The sequence below is a fragment of the Halictus rubicundus genome, chromosome 15 (genome assembly GCF_050948215.1).
Source record: "Halictus rubicundus isolate RS-2024b chromosome 15, iyHalRubi1_principal, whole genome shotgun sequence".
Lineage (NCBI taxonomy): Eukaryota > Metazoa > Arthropoda > Insecta > Hymenoptera > Halictidae > Halictus > Halictus rubicundus.
In genome coordinates this window covers 1853270-1879307 of record NC_135163.1, presented here as the reverse complement: position 1 = coordinate 1879307, position 26038 = coordinate 1853270, and the positions used below count along the sequence as shown (strand labels likewise).

At 48.5% G+C, this 26038-nt stretch overlaps 3 protein-coding genes across 5 annotated transcripts; 2 read left to right on the top strand and 1 right to left on the bottom strand.

Moving 5' to 3' along the window:
* Positions 1 to 80: 80 nt before the first annotated feature.
* Wdfy2 (WD repeat and FYVE domain containing 2) lies at positions 81 to 3945 on the top strand. Its single transcript, XM_076800713.1, has 7 exons — positions 81 to 699; positions 849 to 990; positions 1066 to 1271; positions 1361 to 1600; positions 1671 to 1809; positions 1893 to 2092; positions 2184 to 3945. Exons 1-7 carry the CDS (start codon positions 539 to 541, stop codon positions 2320 to 2322), a joined length of 1227 nt encoding a protein of 408 aa, XP_076656828.1. The 5' UTR covers positions 81 to 538; the 3' UTR covers positions 2323 to 3945.
* A 729-nt stretch (positions 3946 to 4674) lies between these two features.
* On the top strand, positions 4675 to 19905 carry Ck (unconventional myosin-VIIa ck). 3 transcript variants are annotated; one of them, XM_076800706.1, is made up of 21 exons: positions 4675 to 4961; positions 7538 to 7584; positions 9867 to 9980; positions 10202 to 10348; positions 11279 to 11463; positions 11619 to 11740; positions 11808 to 12064; positions 12132 to 12297; positions 12384 to 12514; positions 12619 to 15774; positions 15848 to 16092; positions 16179 to 16545; positions 16628 to 16746; positions 16850 to 17246; positions 17343 to 17525; positions 17601 to 17802; positions 17884 to 18012; positions 18325 to 18421; positions 18516 to 18613; positions 18693 to 18862; positions 18943 to 19905. In XM_076800706.1, exons 2-21 carry the CDS (start codon positions 7567 to 7569, stop codon positions 19147 to 19149), a joined length of 6510 nt encoding a protein of 2169 aa, XP_076656821.1. In that variant the 5' UTR covers positions 4675 to 4961; positions 7538 to 7566; the 3' UTR covers positions 19150 to 19905. The 3 variants fall into 3 exon arrangements, with proteins under 3 accessions (XP_076656821.1, XP_076656822.1, XP_076656820.1); XM_076800707.1 differs by lacking the exon at positions 4675 to 4961 and adding an exon at positions 4977 to 5504 and having other exon boundaries at positions 16179 to 16539; XM_076800705.1 differs by lacking the exon at positions 4675 to 4961 and adding an exon at positions 4977 to 5504.
* Su(h) (recombining binding protein suppressor of hairless) lies at positions 19556 to 25098 on the bottom strand. Its single transcript, XM_076800712.1, has 2 exons — positions 24560 to 25098; positions 19556 to 23180 (listed from the first exon to the last, which is right to left on the bottom strand). The coding sequence occupies exon 2, from the start codon at positions 23076 to 23078 to the stop codon at positions 21558 to 21560; it is 1521 nt and encodes a 506-aa protein (XP_076656827.1). The 5' UTR covers positions 23079 to 23180; positions 24560 to 25098; the 3' UTR covers positions 19556 to 21557.
* Between the last annotated feature and the right edge of the window lie 940 nt (positions 25099 to 26038).

Sequence of the window (26038 nt, the reverse complement as noted above, 5' to 3'; positions counted from 1 at the left end):
TTGTCACAACGATCACTGGACCGTAGAAAGGAGACAGAATATATTGTTGAATATTCTACAAGAATGGAAGAATTCATGTGCGAATGATTGTTGCCGCTCCGAACAGAAAATACTGGGTAAATAATTGTAGAAATCATCTGTATTATATATTCGAAATTTGTGTCAGTGGTCTGATATTCGTGCTCATCGATAACGTGCCGGATGTATTTTTAAACTGGTAAAAGAGATGGAAAATGGTGGAAGAGTTAACGATAAATTGTAACGTATAGATAGAGGCCAGACATAATTTACGGCGAAACTAAACGGTTAGGGTAGAATTTCTACGAGAACGACAGACAGTCGATAAAGAGGTGTTTGATGCAACGAAGGCAAGGAAGATTTGCGCCGAATAACACGAACGACGCCGACAGGTTCTCCACAATCTCTGAAAAAATTGGAATTTCCGTCTTTGTGAAACACATAAACGTTGATTTATCATCGAAGTCTGACAACTGTCAAATGACAAGCCCACTTCGCAGAATACACTCCGACGATTGAAATGGCAGCAGAGATAAAGCCCGCTCCAGGTGTAAATCATGACAAATTCAGCACAAGTCGTAAACCCGTACTCTTGTCGAAATTGGAAGGATGCAACGACGATGTTAATGCGGCTATCATTATACCGCGGGAAGAAGGTGTAATTAGCGTTTGCGATGACAGGTAGATAGAAAAAATTCTGTTGATCATTAAAGTTCCGTGCCTTTTTAAACGTTTCTTTCAATCGTTCGTGCAGAGTCGGTTTTTCAATACATTTTCAATAACATTCGCAGCCACTTCTTTACTTTGCATCGTGCCCTATTATTTTTCAGAACCGTTAGGGTTTGGCTGAAACGTGATTCCGGGCAATACTGGCCAAGCGTTTGTCAGTACATGGCTGCTGGTGCAACGTCGATGCATTACACCGTAGAGACAAGACAATTGTTTGTTGGTTTGGACAATGGAAGGATAAATGTATGAAACATATAAATTTTTCACAGAATTGTACTATTTGCGATTTGCAATGTGCTTGATGGACATTATTTCTAGGAGTTCATTCTGGAGCAAGATTACAACCGGATGACAGCTATGCGCGAATACTCTGCGCATCAGGCAAGAGTCACAGGCGTCATATTTTCTCCGGATAACGAATGGGTTTTAAGTATAGGTCGAGATAAAAAGTTTCAATTACACTGCTCGGAAAGTGGTCAGAAAGTGGGACATTATCAGACCGACGCGTGGTACACTGCACTGCAGTATCCTTTCCTTTGAAAAAACATTTACAATATCGTACTCATAAAATCATTTAAAATTATCATAAACGCATTGTCCTTAACTCGCACAGATTCGATGCTCAATCGAAACATGCTTTTGTCGGCGATTATTCTGGACAGATAGCGATGTTAAAGTTAGAGGCTAACAATGTCACGTTGATTACTACGTTAAAAACGCATACAGGCAGTATTCACACTTTGGCATGGGATTCCGAGAAACAGCTTTTGTTTTCTGGAAGTTTCGATCAAAGTATCATAGTATGGGATATCGGAGGTCGTCAGGGAACGGCATACGAGCTGCAAGGACATCAGTAAGCGAACTTGTGTACGTTACAATGGTCCTTGGATACGCGTTTTACAAATGTATATTTGTTTTCGTAGCAACAAAGTAACAGCGTTGTGCTATGCGAGCGCAGAACGTGTTCTGTTGTCTGGAGGAGAAGACGGGGTAATAGTTTGTTGGGACATGGCTGCGAGCAGGAAGGAAACCGCAGCATGGGTAGAGTCGGGCACGTGTCAAGTACGTATTTAGAATATTAATAATTATTCTCTAATGTTATTCTGAGAATTTGTCGACACATAATAACACGGTTGAACATCCAGGCTTGCAGTAGACCGTTTTTCTGGAATATCAAAGCAATGATGGATCAGCGACAACTAGGTTTAAGGCAACATCATTGCCGTCATTGCGGTCGTGCATTATGCGCTCGTTGCACAGCACAACGAATAGCAATACCGGCAATGGGATTCGAGTTTGAAGTCAGGGTTTGCGATCCGTGCCACATACAACTGAAAGCAGCCAAGTGAGTAACACTGTGTCAACGAATAACGAAAAGATGAGATAATTGTTATGATTTCATTTTTCTGATTCGCATGTATGTACTTGTTACGCAGCCAAACATCTTTAGCATCCTTCCACGACGCGAAGCATAACGTCGTTGGAATGGATCTCGATGCACCGAGGCGAAGACTATTAACAATCGGTCAGGATCGTCTGATTAAAATTTGGGATATTTCTGCGCTCCTTCAGTGAACTTCCAAAAATATTCGTTTATAAGCAAGAAAACCAATCAAATCGTAAGATATATACATATATATATCTATATCTATAAAGGAAACTGTCATATTCCAATGTAAAAGCATATTATTCAGAGCCTATTTTTGTGATCATAAACTCAATTTGTTCGATTACAACCGAATGGGTTTTACATATTGCAATCCGAAAAGTCGTCCATAAAAAGACTAAATATAAACTTCACAGTTTACGAATATCTACATTTTCTTTCTCCGAATAAAAGCAACTTGTATACTCGTCGACCAAAATAATAAATGTCAGCATATTTTAAATGTTTGTACGTCGACGAAAACGATTTTATGAATTTACGAACGACCAAATTTCGTACGTACACATCTCATTCGGGTTTTGTAATCAAACTATCCTTAGTATTTGAACTTGTTATCACGAATTATTGTTTCGACTTAGAATAAGCGTGTGCTCGATTAGAAATTCTCATCGAGGGTAACGATCACGAAAAAATTCGTTTCTAGAACGGGAAAGGTACAGGCATTGTTCACAAAGATTGACTGTATCGAATGCCATTTTAAGTTATTCATTTGTCAAGGAATCGAGGCAATTGAACAAGACTATATAGTTGTTCGGTTCGTAAACGACCAAGATCATTGAAAATATGTTTGGCCTATGAAGAAACGATTACGGCGTCTCCCTATGCTTCTACGAAACGCGGTTGATCGATTCGCGATGGTTCCGAATCGGCGAATTATTTGGGACGCGGCCGTCAATTTGGTATATACGCGACACTTTTCGGGAACTATGAGAAATTTGTAAATTAGGACTATAATAATACCGCGGTGAAAAGTTGGAAGAAACGCGAGTCACTATAGATCCTAGTCGTTCTGTTCTATTTGTTATATTCCTATTTGTTTAATATTATTGCGTATGTAGATTCGTTTATCAGGGATTGTAGATTTGTTTCTCGAATTCTTCGAGCGGTTAAGAATAGGTACAAATTATGCAAAAGCAACAAAGTTCAATTCGTAAAAGGAATTCTCGAGGAAACTCACTGATCGATCGATTGGTTCTTTGGCAATGCGATCGGTGGTCAGAGATAACGCGCTTCCATAGAAATACCCTACACGATTAGTATACAATTTTTCTACATGTTTGTCACAACGAGGGAAACGCGATGTTTCTAATCAATTAACTTCTTTCGAATCGTTTGCTTTTCTTTTTCCAATACTCGTGCACTGCATTTCGATGTGAAACAAGCTGGTATGCATATCTTGTACCTGAATACGGTATAATTAATATTTCGGAGTAGCGTAGCGGATACAATTATCTATCGGTTTCGTAACTGTAAATCGCAATAAACAGCAGTTGCGGTGACAAGAATAGCATTTGTTACAGGATCGCACTGAAATCTATATAAAGAAAAGAATTAGCTCTAGATCGCGCGTCGTTTAAGTTGCTCGATGTAAAGATATGTAGTTAACGCAAAAGTATCTGTTACAGCAAAAGTCGTCTGTACTTTTTAGCGCAATCGTAATGTGTGATCCCAGAATTGTTTACGGAACGATATCGCATATTATACACATTTTGTATGTTGCTAAGAGAATATATGCTTTCGGATAACATGATTATACGCTGCGTATTAAATACGTTATATTGCACATACACGGATACATACACAAACACAGGCGCATATACACCGATATTGTTATACTCGTACCATTCACCGATGTTTTCACTAACTATTACGAACGTATTTCGACTAATTTCTACTTATGATATATGTATTTACTCGCCGAGAGCAGCAATATTTGAGGTATAGACGTAGGGTTCGATATTGTCCCGGTGCATAGCATGGATAAATCGATCGACTCCAAGAGTAATTTCGAGCCCCCAATTCCGAATCCAGCATCCAATCATTTAATAAATCTGAGGAGAACGCAGCGTGATACGCCATCGCTTTGGTACAGAACAAATACGAGATTCTCTAAAGAGAGAGAGAGAGGAAGAGAGAGTGAGAGAGAGAAAACGACGGATCGTCCGACTTGGAATATTACTATTGTTAAATATATAGAAAGAACGTGTTTGTATATCTATGTAAAAATGATTTACTCGATCGTTGAATCGTGACGAGTGTAGCCTCGCCGATGTTGCTGTTGTTGCTGCTGCGGGATTCCCTCTACTTCCCGTGTCGATGTGTAATGTCTAAGTAACAGAAGAAAAAAAAAAGAATCGCAATACGTCTATGTATAACGTTCTTCTGGAACTCGTAACGAAATGAAAATATATTTTCAATGTAAACGATGTACAAGATCTGCCTGTTAATAGTTATTGGGACAGCGAGTTTGTGTTTGGCGGTATTCGATCGAAGCGAGGATACGGAGCCTGGCGATATAAGCGGCGACTCGGTCGGTAAAGAAGAGCAGGTCGAGACAACGCAACAGGTAGCACAGGTGTGCAATTGCGCATAGGTGCGTCGCGACTCGCGACGATCGACGTCACTAGGTGGATTTTGTGATCTTTCGAGGAACCGGGCGATGTTGGACTCGGTTTTCGATCCCTTTAATCGATTCGAATTCCGATCGGAAGGCGGCAGTGAACAAGAGAAAGAGAGAGATAGAGAGAGAGGGGGGGAGACAAGACAGGTAAGGCACAGGTGAAGGAAAAGGAAAAGGAAAAGGCCTTGGAGGAGGGTGGCGGCGCGTAGCAGTCGGAGCCGATCGTGGTCTAAAGCTGCATCGTGAAGAGTAGGTTTTCCACCTCCGCGGCGCTCTCAGTCGCTTCGCTTCCACCTGGCACGCCCGATTCGAACCGAAGCTCTCCGAGTGGACGCGTTAATGTGCCGGTCACCGTGGGGCCCATCCTCCGGAACGATTACTGTTGCTTTTCGTGTCCCATTTCCTATCGTGGTGCTGTGCCGCCACGGCTCTTTCCTTTTTCCACGTTTAGTCGCTTCCACGACCCGCCGACTTCCTCCGGCGATCCTCAGGTGTGTCACGTCGGTCATGAAAAGCGCGCTTTACGTCGCGGTCGCGTCCGAAGTGCAGTGCAGTGCCTCTTCTTCTCCTTCTGGCTCTTCTTCTTCTTCCTCCTCCTCCTTCTCCTCCTACGCCTCTTCTTCTTCTTCTTCTTAATGGAGTGTGCCGACGTATAGCCGCTTTTCGTCGTGTTTCTCGTTACACGCACAGGTACGTCTGAAAAACCGTCTCCGATACGTTTTCCGTGTCATCCGACTTTGTCCGCCGAGCGTTGCACGCGGTCGGTGCAACCTCTGGGCCCGAGGAATTCGAAATATTTCACAGCTGCGCCAGGCTGTTCCCCTTTGCCGGGAGACGAGCGCAAATCGTTGTTTGGTTGTTCGAGGCGAGAGATATCGGACGAGACGAGACGAGGCGCGCGCGCTGTTGCTGCGTCAAGAGAGAAAGAGACGTCGTCCGGTCCGTCTCTCTCGTGGGTGAAAAAACTCTTTGAATAGCGGTCACGCGGTCCCAGCCTTCGGAAATTTCACGCGTTCCACGGATCGTAATGACAAGGAACGGATCATGGCATTCCAGCGCGATCCTACCGTACACGAGTACACGTACGCCAGCCGCGAGCGTTTAAAGCGTGATAATAGGAACGCCAGATAAGCGGAACGCTCGCCGTCAGATAAAGCCAGCTTTAGCCAACGCAGCTCGCCGATGCCGTGCGATCGACCGACGTTAGAATGTTTACCAAACGGTTTAAGACCCGAGCTGCTACGACTTGAGAACAATTTATACTATCCGCACAGACACGGAACGTGTTCGTTCAGCACCGATCGAACAAACGTTCTTTAATGCATTTCAATAGAGGTGTTTATACTTTCCGATAGCATCGGCACAGACACATATCGGAAATTAAACGGACAAAGGAATAATAAATATTATACCGAAACGGAATCGTTCGTGTCCGTGCGGACAGTACAAATCGGCCTTACGAGTTCGCGACACGCGGATTCTGCGGTCATAGATCGCGTTTCGAGGATCGTTCGCGCAGCAAGCATGCACACGTGGAAACCGATCGCGACGCGTTACCGGACAAAAAACACGTCCGTGCCGATCCCATGATTCGGAGCAATCCGTAGCCCGGGAAATGAAATTTCTATACGATTCGGAGTGAAAACAGGTTGGGATGAGAGATCACGCGTTCTCGCTCGATCACCCGTTGAAGTCTCTAGCGGCCGGTGCTGCATCGCCGCGTACGTTGCTTCGTCTACGTGATTCTCGTCGACTTCGACTTCGACTTTGACTTCGTTCGAGTCCAAAGATTCGACGGGCCTCCCCCTCTCCCTCGTTTTCGTTCTAATAGATTCTAGCTTGGCCGAGAGCGCGAAAAGAGGTTGACGTTTTTGCTGAGGGTTCGTCGTCACGGTTTACCGGAAGTGTGTACACAACCGATGCTCCGATCGGCCCCGGGGAAATTATAGAGGCTCTCTCTCTCTCTCTCTCTCTCTCTCTCTCTCTCTCTCTCTCTCTCTCTCTCTCGAGGTTGCCGCATCGCGAGTAAAAAAGAGCATAGCCATTATAGTAGTATGCCGGGATCGATTGGTTCGTCGACCGAAGAGTTACTCGTGCGAGCATAATTCGAAGCAAATCCGTCGTTGTGTTTCGCCGAACGAAATCGACGGCAGCGACGCGTAAACCGCAACCTGGTCGCGATCGATCGATGCTCGGCTCCGGAACTTCTGGCTCGGCTTACTTTCGATTCGATTCGAATCGGATCGATACGGAATACGATCGTCCGTCTTTCCGAAGGAGGAAAAGAGAAAGACAAGAATAAAGATCGATCGAGCAAACTCGTCGAGAGGATCGTCGACGGACCCGGAGCCGGAGCCGGAGCTGGAGCCGGAGAACGCTGGCAGAAACTGAATAACCCACTTTTGCGAACAGGTTTATGCTTGTACTGCTTCGTCCGTAACGGTGATCGGTCGGACATCGTCGTCGCGCGTCGAAACGATTTTTCTCCGAATGGATAGATCGTCGCCTCGCGACTAGGCCGTCTACGATGCGCGTAACTGCCGAAGCCGCGAAACAGCCGAGCATGAGCGCGAACCGTGAACCCTAACAGCTCTCGCGTTCCTCGTCGATTCCTGCGATTTCTCGCTTCTCGCACGGGGAATCTTCGGCCGCGGACGATGCGCGGCTGTTTCTCTGAAAGACGAACATACTGATTTTGTTTATTTTTTTCTTCTTTTTTTCAGGCGGAGTGCCGACAACCACGACTTGAGAGATGGTCATCGTCACGCGGGTAAGTGTTCTTCTCTCCGGTGGTTCGCGAAAGTTTCGCGAAGATCGTGCCCCGCGCTGTCTCTTCGGCGAAGACGCTCGGTGGGAATAATCTGTGACGAGGCGAGACGCATTGTAAACGTACGCGAGGAAAGGGAGACACGCGCGCGCGCGAGAGCGCGCGAGAGCGCGTTTCTCTCGACGTGTCCGGTAAACGATCGTGATTTTTCAAAGAACGATCGATCGGCCGTATGCCCGATGATCGCGCGTACGACTCCGAGAGGTAAACTCGACTCCGAATCGGCACGCGGTATTCCGATGTCGGAGCCGACCGGTTCACCTTCGATCGCGACTCGCAACGCCGCGGATCGTTCGTTGGCCGCGATTTAGGAAGATTTCCGGGAACCTCTTCGATCCGAGAGAGATTAATTCTCGGGAGGAAGTCTCGCGAGGCTTTTTCATTCAGAGGCGTTCCATTTTCTGTAAGCGCGAGACAAACCGATCCGAACTCTGCGCGCGATTAACGCGACGCGGCGCAAGGTGTACCGAAACCAGTGGTCGGTTAATTAGAAGTAGTTAACGGTCCTTCATCGCATCGTGAATGCCCTGTACAGCGCGTTAGCATTTCGCGCGAGCGAACCAGCCGTCGTATAACGGGACGCGGATCGTTTTACCGGACAACGCGTTTCTAGCATCGACTACTCGGCTCTATTCTTTCCCCGAGCGAGCACACTGCACCCGACTGCGACGCCCTTTACCCTTTCCCCTTTCCTCCCTTTTCTTCTCGCCGGTTTTGTTGCCGGGGGAAACTGTCGCGCGGGTTTCCGGCTCGGACAACCGGAAAAACCATTTTCCCTTGAAAACAAGCCTCGCGCTTCCCCTGTCTCTCTTGTCTCTCGTGCAGCCGTCGCGTCGCCGCAGCTACCGAAAGTAAAACTGCGTCGAGACCCAGGGCCAATTCGGAGTTGCGCTCAGGCTCGGCTCGGCTCGACTCGGCTCTTTCGAGCTAACGAGCGGATGAGCTCTTCCGATGTTCCGGTGAGGTGAACAATCGGAACGTATACGAATATCAGACGCAACCTGTGCATTCGCGTAGAGGCGTCCGCGGAGCATAGGCTAGCCAGCTCAGGGGTTCTCATGCTCTCGGTCCGTTCGGCTCGCGTAGGTCCATATCTCCTTGGACGTGCGTTTGCGTCGGAGCTGCGATGAACGATAGGGGCGACTGCGAGAACGAAGCGTGTTACGTTATTCGCAGCTCCAACTAAACGTCTCCTTCGTCGATACAACAAAGATTGACAACGGACGGGGGGAGGATTCGTTGAAACTGAGAATATCTATGGGACGCGCCGCGAACGGTAAACATCGGGATAGGAGAAGGTGCAATGAGCTCGCTTAAACCTGCGTTTACGTCGAAGCTTCGACGGACGCTGTAAGAGCGCGAATCGAAGCGGCGACGAAAGCTAGTCCTTAGTTGGTCGTGTATCGAACGTGGCTCTGCTCGCTTCCATTGAAAGACGTTCCAATCGTTTATCGCGGCACCGGCATAAACGTGCTGTAACGTCAGCGAGTATGGTTGCCGATACACGCGGCCGGCGTTTTGCGATCCTCGCGAAACACCGGCTCCTCCGGCGAGATGTTCGAACGCCAGAGAATTTGATATTTCGCGAAAATATTCGCGACGAAAGTCCCCTTCTCTCGGCAACGATAGCCAGTGACGTTAAACCCTGCCGGAAGCCAGAGCAATACCCGTCCGTTCGACTAACTCGATTATCGTGTGCGCGAAAACGTCTGTCGATCGACGAGCGACGAGGGACGAGAGACTCTCGTCTCCTTTCGTTTTCATCCGATCGGTAATCGACGAGAGCGCGAACAAACCGCGAAACTCTCTGGTCCGAGTTATCTAACGGCCAGAACTGTTGCGATTCAAGCCAGTTTAAGGTTTACAGTTACGGCGCGTGCTAACGCGTCCACCGCGGCTAGCTTTCGGTCGAATTCGGGTCAAGCTCGAGCGCGTTGGCCGACTAAACCGGTCCGTTTTACCCGCGCAAACCTTGACTTTGAGACCGCTCGTTTAGGTTCGCTTGGGCTCGTTTAGTAGGCTCGTTTAGCAAGCTTGTTTCGCGGTTCGATCCGTTTTCCCCGGAGCGTCGATTTCCACAAGCGACGCGAGGCGACGCGACGCGACGCGTTTTCTCCGATTGATAGCGCAACGGAGCGTTGCCGGCAAGCTGAAGGCCGAAACTGGGCCGAACGTAACCGATCCGGCCAAACAGGATCATCACCCGTGGAAAAATTCATTTGCAGGGGGACTACATATGGATCGAACCAATCTCTGGAAGGGAATTTGACGTTGCGATCGGAGCACGAGTGATTTCCGCGGAAGGCAGGCGCATTCAAGTGAAAGACGACGATAACAAGGTAATCGTTACCTACTTTCCGCATTCGCTGACGCTGCCGCTGCCGCCGCGTTTCTCGATTCATCGGAAAGTCGGCGGCGCGTGTTTCGAAGCGCGAGAAAGTGTGCTGCGGGCTGCGAACTGCCCCGCGATTTCGAATACTTTCGGAGGTAGCGAGCTCGATCAACGAAAGCCGGCTTTGTCTCTGACTCTGACTCTGACTCTGACTCTGACGCTTTTCAGGAACAATGGCTGACTCCCGAGAGACGGATCAAGGCGATGCACGCCACCTCCGTGCAAGGCGTCGAGGACATGATCAGCCTGGGAGACCTCCATGAGGCGGGGATCCTGAGAAACTTGCTGATACGATACAACGAGAACCTGATATACGTGAGTGACCACCGTAGGTCCATCCGAGCGGCTCCACCGGCGATGGTCGTGACACCGCTGTTTCCCAAAAGTTTCAAAAACCACAAGACTGTGGACACCTGTGGATTTTATATCACAAAAATGGCCAAATATAATTTAATTTTTTTATTTGGATTCCGTTTCTTGCAATTCGAGCAGAAAAATTGTATTAGTTTGTCGCGGGTCTACAGGTTTATTATATATCATTGTAAGATACAAAGCTGATCTTTAACACGTCAAGTGCCGAATATCAATCCCAGAGATTCTTACAAAATCAGAGTAATTTAATTAATGAAACCGAAACTAGAAATTTAAAATGTATTAACCCTTAGCAGTCGAATGGCGACTGTAAGGCGCCACTAAGAGTTGCTGTATCATTATTCAAAATATTTTCACATTAGTAAATTTGTTTATATTTAATAAATTACTGAACACTTCAGTATTGTACAAGTAAACATATACAGAAGGGAAATATTCTAGGTCGGAAGAAATGTTTCGTTTTGGAGTTAAAATAGCTTCGAGTGCAAAGGGTTAATTCGGTTTATCTGGATATGTCACAACAGAAGTGAATTTCTAAACCTAGTCAAAAATCACTCTCAGTCATATGCGACTGACGTGGCAGTTAACGTGCTAAGGTCCTATCCTTAGTTTCTTTTTTTAAGTATGTAATTTTCCTTTTAACTAAATTTTATTCCAACGTCCAATGAGGTTGTCCTGTATTCGTTTTGTACGAGGGGAAAAACAACGTATCGACGGTAGCGTTGTGCGATGTTTGGTAAACTATTCGTGGTTGATAAAAAAGATCATAAAAATAGAGCTGACAATTTTTCGCTAAAGCAGTGTCACGGCCGATCGCCAGGTTCCAGGCGAAAAAATGGATCGAGAAGTTCTAAGAAAACGTTGTTTCCGCAGACCTACACGGGCTCGATCCTCGTCGCCGTGAACCCCTATCAGATCCTGCCGATTTACACCGCGGAGCAGATCAAGCTGTACAAGGATCGGAAGATCGGGGAGCTGCCGCCTCACATATTCGCGATCGGCGACAACAGTTACGCGCACATGAACCGATATGGCCAGGACCAGTGTATAGTGATCAGGTATCGATGACGGCGGTGGTGGTGGGTTTTGGGTCGCTTTTTCCCTTCTAGAGCGCAGAATAGCGATTGTTCTTTCGGCTGTATATCCCATATCTCGCCTTCTCGTGTCGTTGGATCAGAACGATTTGTCAAATTTACGAATGTTTATGTCTTAGCGGCGAAAGCGGAGCCGGCAAAACGGAAAGTACGAAACTAATTTTGCAATATTTGGCAGCGATCAGCGGCAAACATTCGTGGATCGAACAGCAAATTTTGGAAGCGAATCCCATCTTGGAAGGTAAAACGTTCGAACGCGTCCGATAACGAATAACCGGTGATTCGACTCGATTCTCACGCGTTTCCAGCATTCGGCAACGCCAAGACGGTGCGGAACGACAATTCGTCCCGCTTCGGCAAGTACATCGATATTCACTTCAACGAGCAGGGCGTGATAGAAGGAGCCAAGATAGAGCAATACCTGCTGGAAAAGTCCCGCATAGTCTCGCAAAGCTTGGACGAGAGAAATTATCACGTATTCTACTGCATGCTGGCCGGTCTGTCCAAGGAAGAGAAGCAAAAGTTAGAGTTGGAGGATGCGTCTTCGTACAAATATTTGACCGGGGTAAGGTCGCTTTGTCCTCCGCTTGCTTTATCCAACGACACATGCTACGACGTTGTTCGATCTTCAGGGCGGGAGCATCACGTGCGAAGGTCGAGACGATGCTGCAGAGTTCGCGGACATTAGGTCGGCGATGAAAGTTCTCTTGTTCTCCGACGCGGAAATATGGGAAGTCTTGAAGTTATTGGCCGCCCTGTTGCACATTGGGAACGTCAAGTACAGGGCTACCGTTGTAGGTAAGCTATGCTAAAGTTCATTTTTGTCAGCCACCGTGTGTGTAATAATTTTCGAGGCCTGGCTACAAAACGGTTCTTTGTTGCAGATAATTTGGACGCCACGGAAATACCGGAACAGACGAACGTGAGGAGGGTGGCGCAGCTGCTGGGTGTGCCGGTGCAATCTCTGATAGACGCGCTCACTCGCCGAACGATATTTGCTCACGGTGAGACGGTTGTAAGTAACAAGTAAATTCTGCGTGGTTTCGTGGCTTCACGGGTGGCTTCTAGATAGAGACGAAAAGCCAACTACTATCCAGGAATATCGTAACGCGTGCGCAGGTCTCGACGCTGTCCAGGGAACAGTCGGTGGACATCAGGGACGCGTTCGTCAAGGGGATTTACGGCCGGTTGTTCGTGCACATCGTCAAGAAGATCAACGAGGCGATCTACAGGCCCAAGAACACATCCCGCAGCGCGATCGGCGTGCTGGACATCTTTGGGTTCGAGAACTTCAATCACAACAGCTTCGAGCAGTTCTGCATCAACTACGCGAACGAGAATCTCCAGCAGTTCTTCGTGCAGCACATCTTCAAGCTGGAGCAGGAGGAGTACAATCACGAGGGGATCAATTGGCAGCACATCGAGTTCGTCGACAACCAGGACGCGCTCGATCTGATCGCGATCAAGCAGCTGAACATCATGGCGCTGATCGACGAGGAGTCCAAGTTCCCGAAGGGGACCGACCAGACGATGCTCGCGAAGATACACAAGACCCACGGGACCCATCGCAACTACTTGAAACCAAAGTCGGACATCAACACGTCGTTCGGGTTGAACCACTTCGCCGGCGTGGTGTTCTACGACACGAGAAGCTTCCTGGAGAAGAACCGGGACACGTTCAGCGGCGATCTGCTTCAGCTGATCCACATCTCGTCGAACAAGTTCCTGCAGGCGTGTTTCGCCGAGGACATCGGCATGGGCTCCGAGACGAGGAAACGGGCGCCCACGCTGTCCACGCAGTTCAAAAAGTCTCTGGACTCGCTGATGAAGACGTTGTGCAGCTGCCAGCCGTTCTTCATCAGGTGCATCAAACCGAACGAGTACAAGAAGCCGATGATGTTCGACAGGGGTCTCTGTTGCCGACAGCTCAGATACTCGGGCATGATGGAGACGATTCGGATCCGTAGAGCCGGTTACCCGATCAGGCACTCCTTCTCGGAGTTCGTCGAACGATACCGATTCCTGATTCCCGGAATACCGCCGTCGCACAAGGTCGACTGCCACGCGGCCACCTCGAGGATCTGCCACGCGGTGCTGGGCAGGTCGGACTACCAGCTCGGTCACACCAAAGTTTTCCTAAAGGACGCCCACGATCTGTTCCTGGAGCAGGAGCGCGACCGAGTGCTCACAAGAAAGATCCTGATTCTGCAGCGCAACATCCGCGGCTGGGTCTACAGAAGGAGGTTCCTGCGGATGCGAGCGGCCGCGACGGTCGTGCAAAAGTACTGGCGAGGTTACGCGCAACGGCAGCGCTACAAACGCATGCGAATCGGTTACATGCGACTCCAGGCATTGATCAGGTCGCGGGTGCTCTCGCACCGGTTCAGACACCTCAGGGGACACATCGTGGCTCTGCAGGCGCGCGCGCGGGGCTACTTGGTGCGCAGACTCTACCAGAAGAAGCTGTGGGCGATCGTCAAGATACAGGCTCACGTGCGGCGTCTGATCGCGCAGAGGCGGTACAAGAAGATCAAGTACGAGTACCGGTTGCACGTCGAGGCCCTGAGACTTCGGAAGAAGGAGGAGCGCGAGCTGAAGGACCAGGGGAACAAGCGTGCCAAGGAGATCGCCGAGCAGAACTATCGGGAGCGGATGCAGGAGCTGGAGAGGAAGGAGATCGAGATGGAGCTGGAGGACCGGCGCAGAATGGAGATCAAGAAGAATCTGATCAACGACGCGGCCAAGAAGCAGGACGAGCCGGTCGACGACAGCAAGCTGGTCGAGGCGATGTTCGACTTCTTGCCGGACTCGAGCAGCGAGGCTCCCACGCCCGCTCGAGAGACCTCCGTGTTCAACGATTTGCCCGCGCCGAAGGCGGACCAGCAGGAGATCATCAGCCCCGTGCAGACAGCCTCCGAGGACGAGGAAGACCTGTCCGAGTTCAAGTTCCAGAAGTTCGCGGCCACCTATTTCCAAGGGAACATCACGCACCAGTACTCGAGGAAACCGCTGAAGCATCCGCTGCTGCCGTTGCACACGCAGGGCGATCAGCTGGCCGCGCAAGCCCTCTGGATCACGATCCTGCGGTTCACGGGCGACCTGCCGGAGCCCAGGTTCCACACGATGGACCGGGACACGACCTCGGTGATGTCGAAGGTGACGGCGACCCTCGGGCGGAACTTCATCAGGAGCAAGGAGTTCCAGGAGGCGCAGTTGATGGGCATGGACCCGGAGACGTTCCTCAGGCAGAAGCCGTCGCGGTCCATCAGGCACAAGCTGGTCTCGCTGACTCTCAAGCGGAAGAACAAGCTCGGCGAGGACGTCCGACGGAAACTGCAGGAGGACGAGTACACCGCGGACAGTTATCAGTCGTGGTTGGAGGCTAGGCCCACCTCGAACCTCGAGAAGCTGCACTTCATCATCGGGCACGGGATACTGCGCGCCGAGCTACGCGACGAGATCTACTGTCAGATATGCAAGCAGCTGACCAACAACCCCTCGAAGTCGTCGCACGCTCGTGGATGGATCTTGCTCTCGCTGTGCGTCGGCTGCTTCGCCCCGTCCGAGAAGTTCGTGAATTATCTGAGGGCGTTCATCAGGGAGGGTCCGCCGGGGTACGCGCCGTACTGCGAGGACCGGCTCAAGAGGACGTTCAACAACGGGACGAGGAATCAGCCGCCGAGCTGGCTGGAGCTCCAGGCGACCAAATCGAAAAAGCCGATCATGCTGCCGATCACGTTCATGGACGGGAACACGAAGACCCTGCTCGCGGATTCCGCCACCACCGCCAGGGAACTCTGCAACCAGCTGTCCGACAAGATATCGTTGCGCGATCAGTTCGGCTTCTCACTGTACATCGCTCTGTTCGACAAGGTCTCCTCGCTCGGCAGCGGCGGGGACCACGTGATGGACGCGATCTCGCAGTGCGAGCAGTACGCGAAGGAGCAAGGCGCCCAGGAAAGGAACGCCCCGTGGAGATTGTTCTTCCGCAAGGAGATATTCGCGCCGTGGCACGAGCCGACCGAGGACCAGGTGGCTACCAATCTGATTTACCAGCAGGTCGTTAGAGGGGTGAAATTCGGCGAGTATCGATGCGACAAGGAGGAAGATCTGGCGATGATCGCCGCCCAGCAATACTACATAGAATACCACATGGACATGAACGTCGACAGGCTCTACACCCTCCTGCCGAATTACATACCGGACTACTGTTTGACGGGCATCGACAAGGCGATCGACAGATGGGGACACCTCGTTCTACAGGCGTATAAAAAGGTAACCGTCGATCATGGTTGGGTATAGCGGCGAGCGAGCGGTATCGTTCTCTAAACGTTTTTTGTTTTCGCAGAGCTACTATCTGAAGGAGAAGGTGCCAGCGTTACGCGTCAAAGAGGACATAGTCGGCTACGCCAAGTTTAAATGGCCCCTGCTGTTCTCACGGTTCTACGAAGCGTACAGAAATTCCGGGCCGAATCTGCCGAAGAACGACGTCATCATCGCGGTCAACTGGACCGGAGTGTACGTCGTGGACGACCAAGAGCAAGTGCTCCTGGAATTGTCCTTTCCCGAGATCACCACCGTATCTAGTCAGAAGTACGTTCCGTCTTGTTTCTTGTTCGAGAAAACTAATTCGAAGAGATCACGGTTATCTAACGCCTGTTGCTCGCTCTCGTTTCCAGAACGAACAAAATGTTCACGCAGACGTTCAATTTGTCGACGGTGCGGGGAGAAGAGTTCATGTTCCAGAGTCCGAACGCCGAAGACATCCGCGATCTGGTGGTGTACTTTCTGGAGGGTCTGAAGAAGCGTAGCAAATACGTGATCGCTCTGCAAGATTACAAAGCGCCCGGCGAAAGTTCCTCGTTCTTGGGCTTTCAGAAAGGCGATCTTATCGTGTTGGAGGAGGAGAGCACCGGCGAAACGGTCCTCAATTCCGGATGGTGCGTCGGCACGTGCGAGAGGACCAACGAGAAGGGCGATTTTCCCGCGGAGACTGTTTACGTGTTGCCTTCGCTGAGCAAGCCGCCGAACGACATACTGGTAAGCGTACGTTTCTCTGTTTTTTTAGGCCGCGTTTCGCGAGCTTCAACCACGTAGGATCGCGAAATCGATCGTCTTTTATTCGCAGTCCTTGTTCAGCATCGAAGGAACGGAAAACGGCCGAAAGCTCTATCCGCAACAAGTCAACGGAGTAGAATCTCGCGACAAGCCTCATACTCTGTTGGAGTACGCCATCGACCATTTCAGGCAAGTATTCGAACTGTCTCGGTCAAGTAGTACGGATCCATTCGAACCGTGTCCGGGTCCATGTCCGAACGAGTTACCGAACGATTCGTCGATATACCCGTAGGACCCCGCCGAAGAGGACAATGTCGAAGGCGCTGACGCTAACGACCGCTCGACGCGGACACACCGACGAGCTGTGGCATCATTCGAGGGACCCGATCAAGCAACCGTTGCTGAAGAAACTAACGTCCAAGGAGGAGCTGGCCGAAGAGGCGTGTTTCGCGTTCAACGCCATGCTGAAGTACATGGGAGACCTGCCGACCAAGAGACCCCGGGTCGGCAACGAGTACACGGATCTGATCTTCGACGGGCCCCTAAAAAACGAAATCCTACGAGACGAGATCTATTGTCAAATCATGAAACAGCTGACGGACAATCGAAACAGATTGAGCGAGGAGCGGGGCTGGGAACTGATGTGGCTCGCCACCGGGCTTTTCACTTGCAGCCAAAGCCTTTTAAAGGTACGAGGAGCGAGCGTGCGAGCGCGTTCGAGCGTTCGTGCTGCAACCGGAAACGAGCGTTCGCGTTTTTACACGGTCACCTTTCAATCGTTCCAGGAATTAACTCTATTCTTGCGGACGAGGCGGCACCCCATATCTCAGGACTCTTTGCAAAGGCTGCAAAAAACGTTGCGAAACGGCCAACGGAAGTATCCGCCGCACCAAGTCGAAGTAGAAGCTATACAGCACAAAACCACGCAGATATTTCACAAAGTCTACTTCCCAGACGACACGGACGAGGTGAGCGTCTATCTGTGTTTCGCCCGCGAAATCATTTGGCAATCGCCGGCACTCTAAACGTTTCCCGTTGCGCAGGCGTTCGAGGTCGACTCGTCCACGAGGGCGAAGGACTTTTGCCAGAATATCGCGCAGAGGCTGAACCTAAGGTCCGCGGAGGGATTCAGTCTGTTCGTCAAAATCGCCGACAAGGTCATCTCGGTTCCCGAAGGCGACTTCTTCTTCGACTTTGTACGCCACTTGACGGATTGGATCAGGAAAGCTCGGCCGTCTCGCGACGGTACGCGTACTCCGTTTCGTCGATCTCGTTTAGTCTCGGAACGAATGTCTCCGGTAATCGGAAATTTTATTTTTCCCACAGGTGTGCCACCCCAGTTTACCTACCAAGTGTTCTTCATGAAAAAGTTGTGGACCAACACCGTGCCCGGCAAAGATAGAAACGCCGATCTCATTTTCCACTTCCACCAGGAACTGCCTAAACTGTTGCGAGGTGAGACGTTGCACGATTCGCGCGCATCGAATTTCAATCGATTCCACTACCCCTGGCAATAAGTTTGGCACCAAACGCAAAGAGACGACACTGAGAGGAAACGCCAAATTTTGGAAAATATGACCTTGGGATGACCATTACCCATACAGACTCACGCCCCAACGTTATTAGTGATGGAAGAGTTAAATGAGACAGCCTGTACATATGAAAAATTTTCATGTTTCCCTTTAGTTCGGTATCTTTGCGTTTGGTTCGAAATTTATTGTCAGGGGTAGTAGCAATTTCGCTGACACGCTTTCCGCTCGTCGACAGGATACCACAAGTGCACGAAAGAGGAAGCATCGAGGCTGGCGGCGCTGGTCTACAGGGTCCGTTTCGGCGAGAGCAAGCAAGAACTTCAAGCGATCCCGTGAGTGGAAGCGTCCCTATCGTAATCTCTGTTGTTGTTTCTTCGAAAAAGTCTCGGCTAAGAAATCGTTTTAAATTCGCGCTCGCTTTTCCAGACAAATGCTGAGAGAACTCATACCCGGCGATTTGGTGAAGGTACAGAGCTCCAACGATTGGAAGAGATCGATAATAGCGGCGTACAATCAGGACGCTGGTAAGTCGACAACCACCGATCGCGGTCCATTAATCGGTATTCCGTTGATTCGCCGTTCACACGATTTTATACGAAACAGGAATGAGTCCGGAGGACGCGAAGATTACGTTCTTGAAGATCGTTTACCGATGGCCGACGTTCGGATCGGCGTTCTTCGAGGTGAAGCAGAGCACGGAACCGAACTATCCGGAATTGCTATTGATCGCGATCAATAAACACGGTGTCAGCCTGATACATCCGCAAACGAAGGTAGTTTCGGAAAGAAACAACGTCGAATTAGCATCGAGCTCGATTCGCGCGGTTCGTTTCACGATCTCGTCTCGTTTCAGGATATACTAGTGACGCATCCTTTTACCAGAATCTCAAATTGGTCGTCGGGCAACACTTACTTCCACATGACGATCGGCAATTTGGTGCGAGGTTCCAAGCTGCTGTGCGAGACCTCGCTCGGCTACAAGATGGACGATCTTTTGACTTCCTATATTTCGCTGATGCTCACCAACATGAACAAACAGCGCACGATAAGGATAAAGTAAACGCGATCGCGTCTCGCGTTCGAGTTGTCCCGCGAGAAGCGTAAACAACAGAGTCATAGTAAACGCCATAAACGATTTCTCATCGTTGTTGGCAAACCATTCTCCGAAGATCCGAAAACTGAACGACGCGGCAACGTGTATCGGTATGTATATTTCATACGTAAACGGTCGCATAGTGTCGCGTCGAAAGTGTCGCAACTTATACACGTACCCGTACGCTATAATCACTCGGTGAACGCGGTTGGCGCCGCGTCATCTCATTTTCATACTCATCATCCGCTAATCGAACGCGTTTTCGTTGTTACAACACAATCCGTGGAAGATAAAAGGACAACCGTGATGCACGTGTACACAAACGATTAGCTGAAAAATTGTATATGATTTATTTACAAATAAGATTTTCATATAGTTTTGTAAAATATTACTTTAATATATAGGAGATATAATTAAAGAATTTCACGCTCAAACGTACTTCATCGTTTCGAGACAATTTGTTGTCGCTACAAACTAAAAACGATATCGATCGAAAGAGTATCCAGGTCGACGAACCGATCCTCCCGAAATTGAGCACTAAACGAAATCTACGCACGGACGCACTTGTATTTCGACATTTAATATTAGTACATATAGTTTCCCGGTGTAACGAATCGCAAATGATTGTTCGTTGATCATCCGTCCAATGATACGAGTAACGATGTAATTATTATTAAGTCGCAATTTATTACTGTGAATAAAGATAATCGTGTTCTTCAGGTACTCGGTGCAAATTTTAATCGTGGGTAAATTCCCATGGAATACATATACCGACATTCCTCTTTCACAATGGATCTCTTTGGGAAGACGATTCCCAAAGCGATCCTATCTCGTTTCCTGCTGCCAGATAATTATATTCGATGCTATCTGGGGAAAAAGCCCGTACCGATTCGATCGTGTCGAGAAGTAGTCGAGAAACAAACCGCGTTTAACCTAGAACTCCCTGCGCTTTCGTATTGCAATTTCACGAAGTTTCACGAAATTTCACCGCGACGTCGGCCATCGCCAAGTGTGAGAAAAATCGAGTTCCCATTTGCGGTTTCTGATCGCGGAGGATCTGGAAGTAACAAAGGTCACCAAGCATACTCTCCACTCTATAGAAATTTGTTCAATTTATTGTAAAACGTGAAACATAAGAGAGATACGAGATGTTTGTCCTTCTTTTTCTTTTTTTCTCAATACTCCAATACGTTTTACCGAACTCGTCGCAACGCAGCGAACTGCAATTTCGACGAAACCGATACGTCTACGATCTCGATTTCGTCGATCTTGCCATCGAAATAAACCGAATTCTGGCAATGAATGGGACGAGAAACAATACTCGGATTGCCGGTATCTATCGCGCGAAATCAGTTTCGGGATCGATCAAATCGCGTTCTCTCGCCGAAAATCGTCTGTACGCCGTGCGAATAGTTTCATCAAACTAATACGGCCATTCTTCCGAAATTGCACGTAACTGTAGTCGCAACGCGGTCGTATCGTACTCGTACCCGTGCGATCGGTTGCGTATGTAGAAATCGATCGACTCGGAATCGAAGACCGAGCGTCGAGGAAAGAAGAAAAGAAAAAGATTCGACGGAGAACGGATCGACGTTCGATTCGTAACGTCTCGATCACCCCTTTTCCAAAACGAAAGGAATATATCTGTTCGTATCTTTATCCTTTCGCAAGTGGTCTGAAAATGTTGTTCCAGCACCGCAAAATCGAACGTACGCGAGATAACCGTACGTTCAGCGTTACGATATATTCGATCAAGTCGAAAATAAAAGATTTGTTTTCCGGAAGGAAAATTACGATCGACGCGAATTCTAAAATCGTTTAAAATAATCGAAACACGATTTGCCGTACATTTCGACGGTCGATCGCGTCTGTCGTCTCCTCTCGTTATTGCCTGCGCGTAATTCGCTAAAGATTCACATTCGTAGAAAGCTCTTAATCCTAAAAGTGCTATAAATTATTATTTTCTCTCTGTGTAAATCTGTATCAACACTTAAAGCTAAGAGAGGCTACGGTAGGATCGCGGTATCAACATAGGGAAAGGATACACGGCACACTGTACACGGATTTGGATTCGGATAGGTAGCATCCGCGGGAGATTCAACGACGCGGCATCGGTCAGAGGGATGCTACGTCGTCTTTGTATTGTCTGGACGCGTTTCCGCGTAGTCGGCTCGAGGCAACGAGTCCTTTGCGATCGACGAGCAACCGTTGTTCTCGATCACCGGCCGGTTGCTCGTGGAAACCGGCTGCGGCGGCTCCTCGTTCTCCTCGGAGTCGGTACTGTTGTTGTTGTTGTTATCGTGATCGGGCCGGCGAGCACTGGTCTCGTACGGCCGGAAACTTTGGTGACGCGCGGTGCAATTGTCTAGGAAACATCAGAGACCCGGCTGGGGCGGCTGATGCGTGTTCCAGGGCACGTCCGCGATCGCGGGCGGCATACTGGCTTGATTGTGCATGGCACGGGGTGCTCGCATGATCTCGTCGGCCGGCGGACAATGCGGCCTGGGACCCGGTTCCGGGGTGTACGTGAACGTCAGTCCGGTCGCGTAGATGATCCCGTCGTTACGAACCAAGGAGACCGGCACCTGGGTCGGCTGCCTGACCCAGAGCCACTCGCCCCTGAACTGCGAGATGTCCGGAACCACGCATAGCATGCTCTCCTGACACCTGTACATGGTCTCGGCCTCTACGTCGCCGAACCAGACCTGCAGGTTCGGTGTGAAATTGTCGCCGGTGAGTTCGAGCATCGCCACGTCACCGCCGCCGTTCAGGTGCAAACTGTGGACGAGCGGGACCGGGGTGACCGGCGACCTAACCGGACCCATGCCTTCGAAGAACTGGTACTCGGCCTTGTCGGTGCTGATGATCGTCCAGCAGGCGCCGTCGTTGATCATCTCCTTGTTCGCCTCCTTCGGGCACGGGGTCGCCTGGAATTGTATTATGCGTTCCTGCGACAAGCAGAGGTACATGTGGTCGGTGTCCTTCATGTAGAACGCGCATTTGTGCAACTGCGAGACGGGATCGTCGGCCTCTAAACTGGCCATCTGCTTGTCTACCTTCCGAATGACCAGACGCGGCAGAGCCATCCCCGTCACCGAGCACACCAGCTTCACAGTGCTACCGTAATGCACGTACCCGTCCCGGACCTGGAACTCCTCCGACTCGCTCTCGTTATCGTCTAAAAGATGTATCGTGAACGCGCCCCACTGCGTCGAGCTCGCGTGGAAATTACCGTTCTCCACGTGCAGGTAACGCGTGCTCACCGTCTGCGAGCGCAACCGGTTGAACAATGCGACTTTCGTGCCGCTCGCGATGCACAAGTCCGCGTTCTTCAACGACTGCTTCTTCTTCGACGGCTTCGAGATCACTTTGATCCTTTTACTATGGAACACCCCGATGTCGTGCCCGCTACCGTAAAACATTTTCACGGAGAGCATAAAGTGCTTCCGCTTGTCCGAGTCGGATATGTACAATGTTTTCGCGGCACAATACTGTTTCCCGTTATTCAGGTCCAGCTGCTGCATGTCCTGGTCGGAGTTGCCGATTCCGATGAACGCGCAGAGCTGCGCAGACTGTTCGCTCTCACCTTCGCGGAGCATCTGCTCCTGCCGCATCCTCCATCCGTCCCCGAACAGATAGATGCACGGCGGAGGACAGAAGAACCGTTTCTCGTTACCGTACGATTTCTGCGCGACCTTCGCGTGCAGGATCACGATTACCATGTCGCTCCTGTCGCGCAGATAACGCTCCATTGCCTCGCGCGTCAATCGCTGGTCCTGGTGATCCGGTCTGTAGACGCCGGATCCGAATCGAGGATACACCGACATCACCGAGGTCGGCGAGGGAGGTGATTGCATTCCGTGCGCCATCGCGGGCAGTCCGAACTGGTGTGGCATATTTAGAGTCCGCTCCTATTCCCGTTGCTTCAGAACCATAAAACCCCAAGGTCCTATCCTTGTCGTCCTTGCATGTCACATAACTGTGTCTGCCGCTTATACCTGGAATAAATTCGATTCAGTAGAAGACTCGTCCCTTTAATCGTCTTATTTTCTAAAAAAGATTGCTTCGAGCGTAACAGTTTTCATGAAATGTTTTCAACGTTTTCAATGTTTTCAATGTTTCTGAACAGTTTTCAGAATTCATGAAATTAGAAGCAAACATTCTAATCTGTTTTAGAAAGCCTGGCATTCTTCGAAGAATACGGTTCAAGATTATACGACCTAACGCAAGACAATACCGTATTATTAGTTACACGAGTTTGAATAGTCGCAGAACCTTCCTAGACTGTGCGGTTAAAGCTTCGGCGTGAGAAAGATTTTTGTTTTTCACGATAGAAGATATAATTAACTCGAGCTATCTTTCTTTAAACTAGCTGCCAAGAATTGCTAGTCTTAGTACAGGAAAGAGGAAATGCGCTTATACACTGTGGGAACCAAGCTGAGCTCATTTTTCCTGCATGAATTAAGTCACCCTCGTTCGTACAAGTTTACACACACAACGTGTACACGTGTGTAAGCGTAAAGATGTTCTGTTACTACTTTTGCACTGTTGTCTATGCTGTTCTGAAATCAATTTTGATTTGTAAGCCAAACATTTCTTGGTATCACGTACACGATGAAAAAGTTTAGTTTAATGGGGACATAGTATAAATGGTTGCACGGGTAAAAAAATGGTGTCCATGAAAAAACGCAAACTCTTACTTCCTGGTAACGTTAATTGCCTGACTACGGTTGCACGCGTGTGCTTCCAACTGTTCATTAAACGCTCTAAGAATAGAAACGCAAATACGTTGCATAGAATAAAACCGTAGCATTAGAAATGTTTTATCAAATAAATGCTACATCTTTTCGTGTTCTAAGGCTCCTAGAGCAGTTGTATAATCAAAACTGAACATAATATCCAATGCTAATTCAAAAAAAGGATATAAAAAGTTAAAGCATTGGAATAATTTATACAGACGCGTGAAAACCAGAGATGAAAAATTGTGTTTATTCTTATATATGATATATACAATTCTACATGCATATGAACATGTATATACCTTTGTGGGTATATACTTATGTATATACACTGTACATAAACATTCATATGTATATATACACATATGTACATATATACATATATACAACATATGTATATATACACAAATGTACATATATACAACATATGTATATATATCTATATATGTATGTATGTATACATACATACATATAACGTGTGTTATACAGAGAGAAAAGAATTAGAATTGTTTGACGAACGAAAAATTGACGCACAACTTCCCATAAAAAATTCTAAAAACGCTAACAATCGTTTATTTACCTTGTCGGCACAGGAAAGGTTACACCGAATAAAAACAGGTTACGTTCTTGACACTCACCTCATTTTCTGTAACAATTGAAATCCGAACATAGGTCCCAATGCATTTTTCAAATTGCCGTTCTATCACGAATATCGCGCCGTCCGTCGATCTTTCACCATTCGCAAATCCTTTTGCGTCCTCGTCGAGTATTCTCCCTAATCCATTCAAAAAACACCTGTTCACTTTCCGAATTTTCCGAACAGTCCTGCCAACCGTTCAAAATGATCTCGCCTCGCCGCGCGCGCGCCACTTTAAATCCAGCAGATAAACATAATGTCCCGGAGCACCGCCCAAAATTAATTTCGATCTTTCGAGTTCCGCGAGCGATTGAACAACCGTAACTCTATCGTTACGAGCTTAACTATAAATCGTAAACACCAGTCCCCAGAGAACCGAGCGAAACGGCAGAAGACACAACCTCTCCCGACGATATTCGCCAACCAACTAAGTTCGAAACGACACGTAGAGTTATTACTACCGCGTAAGTGGCTGTAACAGGCGCGTATCTACGAAGGACAGGGAGGCGCCCCGACGCGAAATCTTTATCCACTGTACAATTCGAAAATTCTTTCTTTTCTATAAGAAAAAATGAACTTAGAGCATGCTCGAGAAGTTCAATAAAAATATTTTCGAGCAAAAATCGAATGCTTGAATATCGTTCGTCGTCGAGACCGTCTAACATTTTTCTTAGAATTAGAATTGAATTTTTCAGATGAGAAAATTATATGATTCCTGTACGATCGTGAAAGTTTCAGGACAAATTTAGAGAAATTCTAGAAAGAATTCTATGCAAGTTAACCAGCACTACGGTGTTTAGACGGTTTGTTACGCCACTGAGAGCTGCAGATTCTATTGTTTTAGTGTTGTACAATGGCCTGGTCGACCCAAGCGCCTCCAGTTTCCCCTCTTGTTCCCCACCTGACGTGAGCTATTCCCCTCTACCCCGTAGGTGCCGTGGAATTGCTGCCGCAAAAGGATGTTGGGGTTACCCTGGGGGGCGTGGGAAAAACCTGCTGTGGGAAAGAGTGGGTGGCCTCTACCTCACTTCACTTCACTTCTCTGATGATGACGATACGATATATACACGTCCCGGCTATGAATGTGTGCATATGCCTACGAAAGACTCGAGGAAACACACAAATATATTTCACGTATTACGTTACGTGTTTGCATACGAGTCACACAAATATTCAAGAAATTGATACGGCGCAATATAGAACGATTGCGTACTAACAAACAAACCTTCCGTACACTTATTCCTTAGTCCACGTAATTGGAGCATCTTTAAATTTTAGCCGACGTTTGTTCGAAATATTTTCATTTCATTAATATTTTATTAAAGTTTCTTTGGAAAATCCATTTTTATTTCATGCAATTGGAATAAGTTACACAACTTTTACTCTGGCCCAATTATTTGCATAATACGCAAGTTAAATCGAATATTATTACTTTACTGCGATATGCAAGTTAGATAATTGCTTGATCCTATAGTGTGTA